General features: G+C 39.2%; 1 protein-coding gene across 1 annotated transcript; it reads left to right on the forward strand.

Annotated features, from left to right (window-relative positions):
- The first annotated feature begins 3,160 nt into the window (after positions 1 to 3,160).
- On the forward strand, positions 3,161 to 9,699 carry LOC118781723 (neuronal acetylcholine receptor subunit alpha-3-like). The gene is made up of 5 exons (XM_036534735.1): positions 3,161 to 3,217; positions 5,246 to 5,290; positions 6,889 to 6,998; positions 7,555 to 8,698; positions 9,571 to 9,699. The coding sequence occupies exons 1-5, from the start codon at positions 3,176 to 3,178 to the stop codon at positions 9,697 to 9,699; spliced, it is 1,470 nt and encodes a 489-aa protein (XP_036390628.1). The 5' UTR covers positions 3,161 to 3,175.
- The last annotated feature ends 6,164 nt before the right edge of the window (positions 9,700 to 15,863 follow it).

Below are 15,863 nucleotides of genomic sequence, written 5' to 3' on the forward strand. Positions count from 1 at the left end.
GAAGGATAGTCTTGTCCTAACCAGCAGCAGAGCACCAGTTACAAAGCACCTTCTCCAACCTGTAGAAGAATGGCCACAAAAAAAAAAAATCAAAATGTTCACGGTCTACTGTAAAAAGTAGATTAAATATAGACAAAAAAATAACTTGACTTGGACACTATGGAAAACTAGGATACAAGTAAAATGGACAGTCCTTCCAGATAGGAATAATCTGGAGTTGAAGCCCCTTTATGTATGTATGTATGTATGTATGCATGCATGTATTTATTTAATTATTTATTCAGGAAGTAATGTCAAATTGCATGTCTCCATGGTGGCAGTAAGCATAGGTATAACGTCACATGAATAATCAAACGTTTGATTTGTGTCAAACTATTGTGTTAAATTTTTACTATCCAAAAAAGTTCTTGTACAGTAAACAGGCGCATACACGTGCAGCACAAACACACACATGCACGTATTCACCCGCACCCACGCAACTACTAAATGTACTATTTAAAAATGTAAAAAATGTTTAAATAGATCATGAGTTGAGTGATTTGATAAAACCCCAATTGGCTCTATGTGTTTGGATATGTTGACTACTTCACAATGAGTGCTGCGCTGGTAATTATGCACCCTTGTTAGTTTGCCTAGTTAGCACATTGTAACACAATTATAAACGTGCATATATATATATATATATATATATATATATATATATATATATGCCCATTTGACAAAAAAACAAAAAAAAATACTAACACTGCATCTTTTGGACTGTCACCAGAGTTACATACATAGGCAGTGTGTGTAGGCCTATACGAAAACTGATGCCTATATCAGATCACTAACCCTTTAAACCACTGGTTCAAGCTTAATTGTAGAGATGGGAATTCTTTGACATCTAGAATCTATTGCATCAATCAGAGAAGACTGAAAGACATTTTATGAGCCATATTTCGCCTGGCAGGTATCCATATTCGTCTAAATTTAGATGCAGCTGGAGTGCTGTAAACAATTCCCAACACAGCCACCTTGGGCAGAAGCAACTCAGACATTCACTGGGCGATAGACATCGGTGCATGGAAAGTGTCTTCTTGTCATATTGTGTTATATGGAATTGATCTAGAAAGAGGAGCCGCTGGTTCCTATGATACATAAATTCAATCAACAAATATACCGTCAATTCAGGGAATGAATTGAAATACAATTCATGAATGGAAAAGCTTTCATAGGAAATGATGGGGGTGATTTTCAAATCATGAATTTCAGTTCATGTTTGAATTGACTGAACTGAAATGGAATAGACTCCACTCTGATAACTTACCTTTTAAAAAAACAAGTACATGTAATTATTTTGATGGCATATATTTTCCCCGTGTCTCTCATTAAGTGGTCAGTATTGAATTTGTAAATTCTTGTACGTTTCGCGGGATTAGTCAATTTTTTGACGCAAATAGCCTACTTCACATGAGTGTAGGCTGACAGTTGCTGAGTTGGGAATAAGCGAAAAAGACATCTATAAACATTACAGAGTGACTGGTATAGAACGTATACTTTCCTGTAGCCTACATTATAGGTAATGTCTTTAGCGTACAAGTCACTATGGATTCGCTTAATTAGCAACGTTACTGCGCCCACTTATGTCTCCATGAATCAAGTTATCCAGCTCAACAATCACGTCAATCAGTCAAAAATGCAAGATGATGCACGTCGCTTTCCGTTAAAACAATCATCAGTTAGATTTATGTTAACATTTCAACATGAAGTCTCCCCGCTTCCTGAAATCGTCCAGCGGGTTGGTCTCTCGTCAGATTCCGGACAGCCCCCCCCCTCCTTGATTGACTGCCTTGGTCTCTCTCCATCTCTATCTATCCGCTTTCCCTCCGGCAGTCACGGTGCGTTTCGTATCTGCTCTCTCTATTGCCACTTACTTTATTCCTGTCTCCCTGGTACCCTGACGAGGGGATACGTTGCTGATTTTTTTTTTTTTTGACCGGACAGTACAATGGAAACTCAGTGTCTGACGGTTCTCTTCATTAGTGGCTTTCTTCTTTTCCTCCTGTCTGGTGAGTAGAGTTCGTTTTGACGCGCGTCTGAAGGAATCATCCGTGATTGCTGTTTTCGACACTAGAAAGCAAACGCAGATTGTGTAATTCATCCCGAAAATATGAATTATATGATGAAGATATACATAACATTATCACTGTGATCGCCATACATCTGTAACTCTCCAGAAATGTACTTTGATGAGAATTTTCTGATAGATGAAATTACATTCAGTGCAATTAATATTTTCACAGAAAGTTTACGAGTCGATCAATTGGGTGTTATTTCAGTCGTGTGCAACGTCTTTTGTAATACGACACGAAACGTGTGGTGTAACATAAAACTACACAATTGTTTAAATAAAACATAGGTGAAAACTCTTATTTCCAAATCCATTGGTGTATTACTATTTGCAAGCCATAATTGTCCAGGGTTATACCTCTTTCAGATCTTCGTAAAGTTTATTAATCACCACTTACTCTTCTGATTCTTACATTATATAGTATATATCAAAGGCGAGGACGTTATTGGACCAAGTATTGAGGCAAACGAAAAAACAGCACTTTATGTCTTGTGAGCATATTGATTATTTAGTCACATTATTAAAAACTGCAGCATGAACAATGGGTGTTCTGTTGAAACACCCATTGAATATGGAAGCCAGAGTTCACTATTATTTGTTATTTCTTTAAAATCAATACCCAGTATTTCCTACATCTCTTGTTATATTTTTTATTATTTTATTGCTTTGTGTTTAGCTCACAGTTAAGGGGAACAAGACTGATTGTTGCTGTCAACACATTGATTACTCTGACATTCAAACCCTGAATGAAGGATAAGAATTCAGTACAGAAATTGTCAAAAGATAATGTTCAAGGGTAACTAGACAGAAAATGACTGCCATTGTTGACGTCTGATTATTTTGATTACTTTTTACTTTTGAAACCACTCAGAATCATTGCTATCCTCATGAGTTAGGAAACTGTTGAATGTTTTTTGTTTCCCCTGTCAGTGCCTTAATCCTCCCCCCTTCACCTCCTTTGCAGGAGGAACCTGTTCTGAGGCTGAGCACAGGTTGTTCTCTGTGATCTTTTCCAAATACAACCAGTACATCCGACCCGTGGAGAATGTCTCTGACCCAGTCATGGTGCAGTTTGAAGTGTCCATGTCCCAGCTGGTGAAAGTGGTGAGTGCGTGGGAGAGATGGCAAGCTCTCTCTGCCTCTGTCTGTTTTCCTGTCTTCCCCCTGACAGAAACGACCATCGCATTTGGACAGCACTGTATTTCACCTAACACAGAGAAGCGTGGCACTGACAGGAGAGAACAACTCATCCCACAAATAAACCATTGAGCAGAATGCTTCACTCCGGCCCAGCACATTACCTTAAAAGAGCAGGCATTGATTTACAGTGACGGAGACTCACATGATAAATGGAGTGGGTGTGGAAGATTTTTAAAACCAGGGAGGAGGTATATCGGTATGATCTGGATTTGATTTTTTTAGTTCAGGAAGGAATTGCAGAGTTTGAATCTTGGTAAAAGTGCAGCACAAAATGCCTTAATCATATCAGGAAAATTGCAAGATTGCTCAGCGCTTCAAAGCAAGGATCCTTGACATACTGAAACTGAAACTGGGTGTGTGAATCCTGCAAGAGAGGATAAAAGGTGTCAGTTCTCTTTCTTTCTGGCTCCAAGCCTCTGTGTGCAGGCAACCCTCCATTACTCAGTTATTGCCATATCAAATGAACCCTTGCAGATGCAACACAATGTTTCAGCTGTTGATCACTGGGTCCAGTTTGGGGAGTAAGAGGTGCTGTGGATGTCCTAGGATGGATAACCTTACAAGAGATTGCTAGGAAAAAGGAGGGTTCTATTGAGCAGTGCGTTAATATTTTCACTGATTAACCTAATTAACAAAACTGAAGGCTGCAGGGTGTCAGTGCTACTGTCATGGTGTGTTTTAATGTGCTGGATATATTTCAGAACACATTGCAGCATATGAGTGTGGGTATAGGTGTCACTAGCTGGGATGAACAAATAGGCATCGTTAAAATACTGCTATTGGCTTACTTGCTCATTTCTAAAATCAATGATGACATGTGCAGTCTTGTGCCAAACTAGCATGCTAGCACATGCTGTTGAAGGAATGGTGATTCCTCCACATGCCTTTCCAGGCTGAGGTGCAGTCTTTGTCTCTGATAACAGGGCGATGATCCAGAGAAGCTCATTCACAGCAAGGCATAGCTGGCAAATATTTATAATATCCCCCTGACCTCAGCTGATCTGGCAGGCGAGCGCTTTCTGTTTTGATTTATGGCAGCCATTTGCTCCTGGCCTCTCACTTCCTCAATGTGTCTATGGTTGGGATGCCTCTGCCTGTGTTACAGAGGGCCTCTTAGCTAATCGCTAATATTCATAGTCCATCTTCTCTGATCGGACCGGCGCCAGTCCAGATGCTGATAGCACTGTGGACCTATGGCTCTTTAGATTACTCAACCACTACCATTCCCCTCCATCCCCTCAATGCAAGCATCCTTTACATTATCTGCTGGTGGCTCAGCATCAGTCTTAGACAAGCTTAAACCTGAAGGATCTGCCTGTAGCACCATATGAGCCATATGAGTGGCTATGAATGGTTAATCCTGTGCATTGGCACATGAGATCACTTCATAGCCCTGGGTCCACAGACCTCCCCATGAACTGAGCCATGCCAGTCCCCATTGGCTAAGAGGGGGGGGGGGGGGGGGGGGGGGGGGCGCTCAGTGGCAGTGCTGCAGGACCCTAACATCCCAAGCACTGGTACCCTCTCGGCACACTAATGCACTGGGCCTGTAGGCTTGAGTGGCCATTTGTAAAGAGCCAGATTTAAGTGAAGGAAAGGCTCACAGTTTACTGGGTTTTCCAAACAACCAGGTATAAATGACACAGAAGCTTTAAGCTTTTTTCCACCACTGTTCTTTCATTGGACATGAGAGTGGTGTGATTACGGCTTTTGGTGTGACATACTTTTTCAAGGACTCACGCTTTCTCAGAGTGTATGGCAGCCACCTCATTCTCAGCAAAGGACAAAGACTGTTCTATATGTGCACATCTTAGGGAAATGATGACTTTTGATGATCATGTTTTACACTAAAATGTTCATTTTGTTCCTGATCAGTGTGTTCTCTGTGTCTCACTCTCTGTCTTTTATGATGTAATTGTCTGCTTTTTCCAGGATGAAGTTAATCAGATCATGGAGACCAACCTGTGGCTGAGACATGTATGTTTTTTTTTTTTTTACATCGTTAAAAAAACCTTTCAGAGGGTAATTTCTGGAAATACAATTATGTGTTGTGTGTGTGCTGTGCATTAACCCCAGAATGCATTTTTCAGCTTTTAATAATTCAGGAGCACAAAGCTTTTAAAAGCATTGATCCTGCTGTTTATCTCATGTGTAATGTTGAAATGCAGAATGGGTATTTGCATTTTGAATTCAGTAAAGTAGGTTCAAAAGTATCCCTTCCTCAGTGATTCCCTAGTTTTGGCAGACCTGCTTTTTCACAGTTTTACAATTTTCCACATATGACATGTAAGTAGAGATTCTAGACAATAATTTTGTCAATAACTTTCAAATAATGTGTGTATCATTTCTCTTTAAGAAATCCCTCTTATTTTCCTCTGTTATGATGGAACTGGAATGGAATTTTAACTTCAAAACCACAATGTAAAACTCCACATTTCCCACTAACCCAACAGTTCATATCCTCCTGGTACTAGATCACATTGTTGACATGGCAGTACCCACTATTGTGAAAAAATAATAGATTCAGAAGTAAATGGAAAGTACACAGTTTCCAGGTCACCTTTATGACTAATTGCTGCCTCAAACCCATGCAAAAAATTATATATTTAGAATATATTTCAGAGAATATATTTTGTGGCTGAGTTAACATATTGTACCTATTCAGCAAATTATCGCCATTTCAGTATATTGCAATACATTTCTGCTTTGCATTAATATATTTTAAATGCATTTGTGATAGATTCCTGGCCTGAACAAAATATTTCTCAATATATAACAATATTTTTCATTTTTGTATCAGTATGAATATCTTCAGCTCTGATTTACCACTTCTGCCTCAATTCACTGCCATCTGCTGGTTATCCTATAGTATTGATAACAGAACATGGAGCTGTAAACAAGGTGTTTGCAAATGTGAGGATGATACAGAATAGTGTTCAGTAATAAGAAATGAAAAAAGAATCATGAATAGAGATTAGGTCTCATAGATAAATGTGATGGTTACAGAAGTTTAGTTGTTCATCTGATACGCAGAGGAATAAGGAAATAAGTGACTAGATGGTAAGAGGGCTGATTACTCTGACATGTATAATCTGTTTACTGTTATGCTTATTTCATGTCCTGCCATTGTGAGGCTCTTCAAAGTCCCTCCTGCCTGATCAAGGTTTGAAAACTTTGACATGCCAGGAAAGCAGACAATAAATCTTGGTCCTGCTGGCCTTCTGTCAGGTATAACAAAGAGATATTGGCTTCGAAAGGTGTACTCACTCCTGAAAACACTGTTGCGTATTTCCCTCTGTATAAAAGTTGCAATAGCCTACTATGGTTTTACACAAGAGGGACAGGAGAGAAAAGTATAGTTCAGAGTTATGGATTGTTTTTGTTTGCCTTTACCTTTAGCCCATCCATTTCCAGGTGACGTCTCTGTCTTTTTCAGTGAGCAAGCTTTTTGCTTTACATCTCACATAACAAAGTATCTTGTAGTGTCAATTATGGAGCCATACTTTCTTTAGCAATGGAAGCAATGTATTTGTTGACCAAACAAAATGACATCCCATGACTTTATCACTCCACAGATCTGGAATGACTACAAACTGCGCTGGGACCCCAAAGATTTTGGAGGAGTGGAGTTCATCCGAGTCCCTTCAGACAGGATCTGGAAACCAGACATTGTTCTCTACAACAAGTAGGACTATGTTTAACCTGGTGTTTGTCCTGCTTGGTCGGCTTTATAGATACCCAAGCTTTCCACAAGCAACATTTCTGCATGGCCAGTATGAGGATGATAAGAATGCTACAATCAAACTTGACATGACTGGCAAACCAGACATGATAGTTTCGGTCATGCTTTTAGGCTTTTTTAGAACGCATGTTATTTAAGTGCACAATATCCCTAGCTGGGACATGGGTTTGTCTCCTGCACATACAGAAATTTGTGACTGTTAAATTTGCAGTGTCTGTGCTCTATCACTGACTGACTGTACTGCTGCAGCACAAGTTGAAGATCAGAATCAGTGGATATTTGATAGTGTGAAATGTTTTGTCTTAACCAGATCATGTACAGCATTACTGTAGAATGCATTATATGAAATACATTTTCTTGCCTTTGCTCTCGGTGTAAGATGGTGGTACATTCTAATGGGGTAAATGCTTTACTGACCATCTGCCTAGGATGTGTTCTTAAGTATTAACTATACTGAAGTTCTATGCAGTTCTCTTCCGTCTTGATTCTTCTTCTGTAGTGCAGTGGGGGACTTCCAGGTGGATGATAAGACCAAAGCTCTACTGCGTTACAACGGAGATGTGACCTGGATCCCTCCTGCCATCTTCAAGAGCTCCTGCAAGATCGACGTCACCTACTTCCCCTTCGACTACCAGAACTGCACCATGAAGTTCGGCTCCTGGACCTATGATAAAGCCAAGATTGACCTGGTCCTGATTGGGTCAACCATCAACCTGAAGGATTTCTGGGAGAGTGGAGAGTGGGTTATCATCGATGCGCCAGGCTACAAGCACGACATCAAGTATAACTGCTGCGAGGAGATCTACCCGGACATCACCTACTCACTCTATATCCGCCGCCTCCCGCTCTTCTACACCATCAACATGATCATCCCCTGCCTGCTCATCTCCTTCCTGACCGTTCTGGTCTTCTACCTGCCCTCTGACTGCGGAGAGAAGGTCACCCTGTGCATCTCGGTGCTGCTCTCCCTGACCGTCTTCCTCCTGGTCATCACCGAGACCATCCCTTCCACCTCGCTGGTCATCCCGCTGATCGGCGAGTACCTCCTCTTCACAATGATCTTCGTCACGCTCTCCATCGTCATCACTGTCTTTGTGCTCAACGTCCACTACCGTACGCCCAAGACGCACACCATGCCGCGCTGGGTGCGCAGCGTCTTCCTGGGGCTCCTGCCCCGGGTGATGTTCATGACCCGGCCTAAGAGGGACCCGCGGAGGCTAGCCGGCCTCGCCCATTTCCCACCACTGCGACCCTGCACCCCACCCACGTCCGGCTGCCTGGAGCCTCAGAAACAGCAGGACCTCCTGTCGCGTCAGCGTCTGTTCATCCCCACGGAGCTCTCCCACCTGAACACCCTCAACAGCGACTCTGCCGTGGGAAGCACCGCCTACCTGTGCAGGGAGGGGCGCTGTGTATGCTGCAGGCGCCAAAGGTCCAGCAAGCTGCTGGCAGATGGCGGTGGCAGTGGGGGAGGTGTGGGAAGCCTTGGGTCTCTCACTGGAGGGGGAAGTCCCTGCTCCAGCTCTGAATCTCTGAACGGCGGACCTCCCTCCCTGTCTGCCCTCTTACCAGAGGTGAGGGAGGCCATTGAAAGCGTCAAGTACATCGCTGAAAACATGAGGCTGCAGAATGCAGCCAAGGAGGTAAGTGTGTAGGAGTAAATGTATTAATACCTTTCCATTAAACGAAATCCCTGGTGTGTACCGATGTGCATAGTGCATATGGAATTATGCAATGTTACAGAGATGTAACTGAACATAAGGTAGTCATATTCCAAGTTTGCTCTTACACTGTGACACCTTTGAATCACTGACTACATTTACACACATACACACAAAAATCTGATTATGTTCAACACTGTGATTAAGAATAAAACTGTCATTAAGAAGTTGATATTTCTGCATTTTCCAAATATTCCTGTTTACATGTACATGATGGATGATTTGGTCAAACAGTGGAAATGGATGGGCCAGAGGCTTTTGGACCAGAGATCTTGCAAAATCGCTACTGGCTACTGTTCTCTGTCCTGTCCTGCTACTTTTGTTGATGTGAAGTAGCTGGAGCCATAACAAGTATGATACACCTTTATTACACACGGTTAAGGTGCTTGCATCCACCTAAACATCTCATAATGTTCATGTTCTGCAGTAGGTATGGAATGAAATCCATCTCTTGATCACTGCAAATATATTGCCCTTTGTCATTCACCTTCTTTCTCGTAAACATAGCTTACATACTAGCTTAAATGCTATCATAAGGACTAGCATCAGTAAAATTGTTGCCAAAGAAATTTAAATTTCTCCTCTCAGGCATGTGCAGTTATCATATGAACCAAGAAGTGTGATTGAGGTGTTTGTATGTTCTAGTAGTTCTACAATAATGTGAATAAGATCAGAGTACTCCACATATCTTGCTGTGGTTATGTTTAATGCCATTAAGATCCATTAAAATAATAAAAGTAAGGTGTGGACATATTGAATGAGAAAGTGATTAAAAGATTTTTGTTTCTTTTTAGGTTCAAGATGACTGGAAGTATGTTGCCATGGTGATCGACAGGATCTTCTTGTGGGTGTTCATTTTGGTGTGCATTCTAGGAACTGCTGGCCTCTTCCTCCAGCCTCTCTTGTTGGGAGAGGACATGTAACACTGCTCTGACATTCCTTTGCAGTGGGGGTCGCATCTGACCCTGAAAAGACACAGTCAAAAGTCACAGTGATGATTAGATATTAGCAACTGTATTTGTAACCAGCAACTAACCATGACGCAAACGTTTGGAACAGTGGAATACCGCCAAGCTCATGGAGCACGTCATCAAAATGCAGAATCAGTTGGAGAAGTTATGGAAAAGCAGGGTATGCTCCCTTGAAGAGTTCATTGCAGTGGTGTGTTGGAGGCAAGCATTCAGTGTCACATATGGCTGTGTTTATGCTTGTTGCTGGTTTCAGATGGTGAGCATAGCAGTGTCGACTATAAAAGGGAAACAGTAGGACCTTTTCACACCATGCTTGTCCATACAATCACTTACTTAACTTATTGTGTAAATATTTTCACACGCACGCACACACGCACACACGCACGCACATACACACACACAAAAGATAAACACTTTCCTATTTTCTATTTTCTTGAAAAATGCCTGCCAACACAGCAAATGCTTTGCTGTTGAAAGGGCTCTTTTATAGCATACCAAAAAAATACATGAATATCTGAAAAACATTTACATGTGTTCACTTTGAGACCATGTCCCTCTGACTTCAGGGATGTTATATGTTACTTCATCATTTTTATTCTTCAGTAAATATGTTATGCAGCCAGTGAATGAAAATACACCATTTCCAATGTATTACTTTGTTTATGCTTAGAACATAAAATTGACTTTAACTTTGTGAAATGAATAATAGTTAATATTAGTTACTGTTCAGTAGTTCACTATTGTACCATACTGTGATATCTTAATGCACAACAGAGCTACAATGAAAGAGAAAGGAGACAATCATGCAGTTGTTAGGTGTGATAATCCAACATTTTGCAGCACCCAGCATTTTCACCCTAGTATACTGACATCAGTGTATCTAACCTCAGGCATTGATCACAAATACGGAACTGCCAACAACACACTGCTACCTAGTGGCAAGCATTGGTATTGCTTAGATGTTTTTTTTTTTTTAAAGAAGAGTGAGGCTTTGTGGTCGGTTTGTGTAAATGGAGGTGGAAGTATGATTTTGTTATTATTTAATCTGTAAATGAAGTTGAGGTTTTGAGTTTGTATTAATGTGGAACAAAGGTTCTGCATTAATTACACTTATTTTAGTATTTTGATGTTATTACTTGATGATTTTGGATGTGCATTACAGCAAGTAATGTTTTAATATAAATAGATGAATATTGACATCGGACGTAGCATAGAAGGTAACTTCTTTTAGTCTAGAATGCCATAGCTTTGAAATGAAATCAATGAAAATATAAATCTGTGCACATAGGTTCAAATAAGTATAAAATTGTATTTAATCAGTCCTTTTTGAGCTTCCTTCTGCAGCATCCAAAATGTTATAACTAACTATATATTTTATAAAACTCTGTGGTGACATTCTGGCAAATGTATTTAACAAACTGCTTTGTTGGGATTTCTTGAATTTGACTAGCCCATTAACATGTGTCTGAGCATGCGCAGTATTGCTGGGCTTTAATTGAATTGAAGCTTCTGGGGTTACTATCGACTCATCTCTTACATCTCTCAGTGATTCATTTTGTCTAATGCAATGAGCTCTTTCATAATTACCTGGAGTCCACTAAGCATAAGGTAACCCTTTAGAAAAATTCATTATCACATGGGGAAATCAATTTTATTCATTTTAGGGAAATTGAATTTGAAAATACATGAAGGATGTAAATGTGATTAGCAGCTGGGCTCGGGGAGAACAGGTATTATGTTGTCATGTATTTAGTCCTCAGGGTTTTGGATTATAGAGTCAGAATCAATATCAAGATAATGTGATGAAGTGGATGATGTAAAACACACATGATCCACATACATACAGCATGTAGAAATATTTAAGGAATCAAGTGTCCAGTAAATGCTAATAGACTTAGACGTTAGTGCACTTGACTATGTATTTTCACATAATTCCTTAAATAATATCACAAAAATAATAATTAAAAAACCAACCGATCTTGGAGTGCTTCAGATAGCCAAAACAGAACATTTCAGTGGAGCTGGTGGGCTTGTGCAAGTTCAAACGTGCTTTTGAAGCCTCTGATTTGTTATCTGACTTCCCAGCATGCATTCCCAACATTGTGCATGTTGCACAACACTTTGCCTGCTGAAGTAACCCGGTGCATTCACTGCAGCTGAACTAATTAAAGGCTGATTCATCTCATAGCAATGCTACAGACTTCCCTCTTGTGAGTTTAAATCAAAATAGTGTACACTTATTGCTGCACATAACCATTTTCCCTTATATTTAAGAAAGGTAACTTTGTTGCAGGAATAGCGCCATGTCAAGCTTCTTGTGTTCCAGGTCAATTCGATTAAATCAAATCTTTCTTAATTAAATGAGGAAAACCTTCAACGGCTGAATGCATTTGAAGTATTTCTGTTTATATACAAAGATTGTATTAGTGATCGTATCTAATATTTATCTAGTGTAGCTGTACATTTTCATACTCCTTTGAAAGTGGCAGTAGATAACAGAATCAAAGGCTATAACTTGTTGACCATTCTCATGACAAATGCTTCTGTTTTTCAGCTGTTTTTTTTTTTGTTTGTTTGTTTGTTTGCTGTTATTTCATAAAAAGCCTCTTTAAAGGACTTTCTTGTGGCACAAACACAGACACACAGACATATAGTCAGATGTGTAAAGATTGCATCTGAATGCCCTTGACATAATGTAGTTAAGGTCCATTTTAGAGGAAATCAGAAAGAGCATGTCATTCCAGTTGGCTATCTGCAGAGATAAGACAAAACAGACACAAGTCTCTTTGCCAAAGCTGAAGGTTGAATGAAGAATCATTTCTGAGGGTAAGGCTGACACGTAGTGTAAGGCCATATGCATATTCTTAGTTTCTTCATTTCTTTCAATATTTATTTTTGATGCTCTCATAAATACAAATTCAAATGAAGGAAAGCTTAAATACATAAAGATAGAGAATAACTTTTTTTCCTTCACTACACATGGGTCCTCATATTTTCGCCTATTCCATATTTCACAGCGTTTTAACTACTCCTATTAGAACAACCTGTTTACATTTTTTGTGAGATTACATCACACTTGCTGAAGGAAACAAATATCATATATCCAACAAATATATACTGGATTAATTCTCATCCAGTGTGTCTTTTCATTGTAGTGATTTCTTACTATTTTAAGACTTTTTCATTTTACAATGCCTTTAGTTGCTATAGGCAAAGAGCCTTACTGTTGCCATTGGCTTGTGCAACAGGTTCCAGCAATAAGATGTTAACTGTTTTGTTCAATCCAGTTCATTTATTCTTTACCAAATCTTTTGGACAGAAGTGGCCACAGGTAGTTACACTATGCTATCTGAAAAAATAGATGTTAATGTATTGAAAATACATTTGTGATAACTAAATACATTTAAGTGAGTTTTGCAGTTTTGCAAGTTTCATATTTATTTGACAACCTCTGATGCTAGAATTGTGTACTTGTTTGTTGTATGATTTGTATATCAACTTTTTCAAAATAATTTTGGAAAGTAAATTTATAATTGAAAAGTGAGTTCGGAGAGTGGCACTAAATGTTCTTCATTTGGATAGATAATTATTTTTCAGCTGATTATACTTTAGCAAGGACAGCAGGATAAAAAAGTTGGATTCAGTGCATGTTTTTACCCACAGATTGAAAGACAGGGATACTTATCTTGAATTGCCCTTGACTGTAAAGGTCCTAGATGTCAAAAATAATTTTATTTTCCATGATTTTTACTTTCTACTTTTTTAGCTGAGTCATTTACTTCTGTAGTTTGTGTTTTGTAGATATGTTTTTGTTGGGTGTTGTTTGTTGTGCACTTCAGATAAACAACATGTATATCTTCTCTTTGGAACTATCACTTCCTTAGCCTCCAACAATGACTCCTTGCATTGTAAAGACGCTTCAAATTTTCCCACTCTTCTGCTGCATCACAGATACTGTAGGATATTACCTTTCCACTTTTAGTTAGCTGATCAAACGAATGAGTTTTTCATGCACAAATACATCCCTATATCAGTGATTTAATTAATTAAATTAGTCTCAATAATCAGTAGTACAGTAGATGTAACAATACAATCCTAAAAGCAGATTATGATTTACATAAATATGGCACCTGGACATAAATTTAATGCATGTATGGAACCATCATTTTAGTAAATGATGTAATGTTATATGACGAGCCATTGTTCCACATGAACTGTCATTTTGCAGGGCATCTTCACTTAACATTTTCAGTCATCCAAACGCAAACTGGTGTTAGAACCATAAGAGGGCGCTAATAGTCTGGTTTTACCTAACACCAAAAATTTTATGGAAACATCTTGGCACTGTATTGTATTGCACACTCTAATCACGTTTCTTTTTTCTCATTCACAAGGGTGGGTTTGAGCCACAGAAAATCTCACCATATTTTCCCTCAAGAAAAATTTATATTAAATTCTAATTGTTGGAAATACCAGTATTACACCAGCAATACATCACTAAATATGCCAGCTATTCTATACTTCATTGAATGTTATTCACACACTGCACAAATCATACTGTTAAAAGTGCATAGATTGTAAATAAATATATTTTTAAATAATATATCGGTATTACATGTATTGAGACACACATTAAAATGTTCTGCACATTTTTTCAGGTCAATACATAGGCATAATTTGCACACACAATATAGATTTTATGCCAAAATTTCAAATTTAATTTTGCTTATTTTCACGGCATTATTACTTTGTTCAAAGATGCATGACAGGATAGGAATATTCCATCTGTTTGGTGATGGTACTCTGTTGTTTGTGTGGAGATGGGAAATGGTTATTATTTATTGGTATGTGTTTACTCTAGGCCATATTATTTCCACTTGAACATCATTACTGAGACTGAGCTCAGACAGTGCAGATAACCATATAATCTGAATCCCTTAAGAAGCACAGCCACAGGCAGGAAGAACAACTCCATCTTACATGCACTCTCAGAACACCTTATCAGCTCTTCCAAACCTCAAAATACTGTACTAACCCACAGAGGAAGGCCAACGACACCAGCCTTCATGCATAAAGACACATTTTATTTACAAATAAAATGCCAAAATATACCTCTAAGATACCAAAATATAGCAAAAATATATATCAAAATATAGCTCTGAGATACACTTAGTTCAATAGCCTTCTCTCGCCATGTAATCAGGATGTGACGGTGACCGGCTCACTGATGAAACAACAGAAGAATCTGCCTCAGCACCTTTGCCTCCTCAATTACTGGAGGTCAAACCCTGAAGGACAGCCGATAAACTGATAATCAGACAAAGCAACACAGAGTCTCTCAGGACAAAACATGGAGGACACAATTATTTTTGAGATGAACACATTAGAGAATGTTTTCATTTTATATTAGGCAAGTAAGAGGTCACTTTATTTTGCACATGCATTGGGAGGCATTGTGAATTTTCCTTTCTGAAGTAGGTGTATGTTTCTTGCTCTGGAAAGCATAAGCTTATTGATATAAATCTATCAGCAAGGAAAGACACTGGTATATGCAAAGCAGGCGATTCAGAGAGAGGACAGCCATACTCTGTTGAAATTCCAGCTGAAATTCTCAGAAGACCAAGGTGCAGGAGAGAGGAGATTATTGAAACATCAAACAACAAAATGCAATGTCACCTTCTATGTGTTGCTTTGATGCCATTTTATGTATTTACTTATTTTTTTGCTTGACTAAGCAAAAATTAAAATGGCAGTCAGAGTTGTAAATTAAGGAGAAATGGAGGTGGGCAGATGATCACTCCTTTACACTCTCCCTCAGGGCTCTGTGACCGGGGCGAAGAGAATAGAAGACCAGCTGTCATTAGTACCCCTCCAGCAGGGCAGACTGCACAGCAGTCTGTCAGATATGCATATTTTAACACTTGCCTGCGTTTGGGAGCTGATGTGAAGAAATCAATATTGCCTTTCTCCGTGCACCAGTACTGTGCATTACAAAATAATAATCACTTGAAGAAATTGCATTATGACAGAAACTTCAGTCAGTGCTTAGACACTTTGTAGCCATGCTTTCAGATTTCTCACATCAAAATGTCCTGGCAGGTAATCCTCCAAGCCTG

The sequence above is a fragment of the Megalops cyprinoides genome, chromosome 8, assembly GCF_013368585.1.
Source record: "Megalops cyprinoides isolate fMegCyp1 chromosome 8, fMegCyp1.pri, whole genome shotgun sequence".
Classification (NCBI taxonomy): Eukaryota; Metazoa; Chordata; class Actinopteri; order Elopiformes; family Megalopidae; genus Megalops; species Megalops cyprinoides.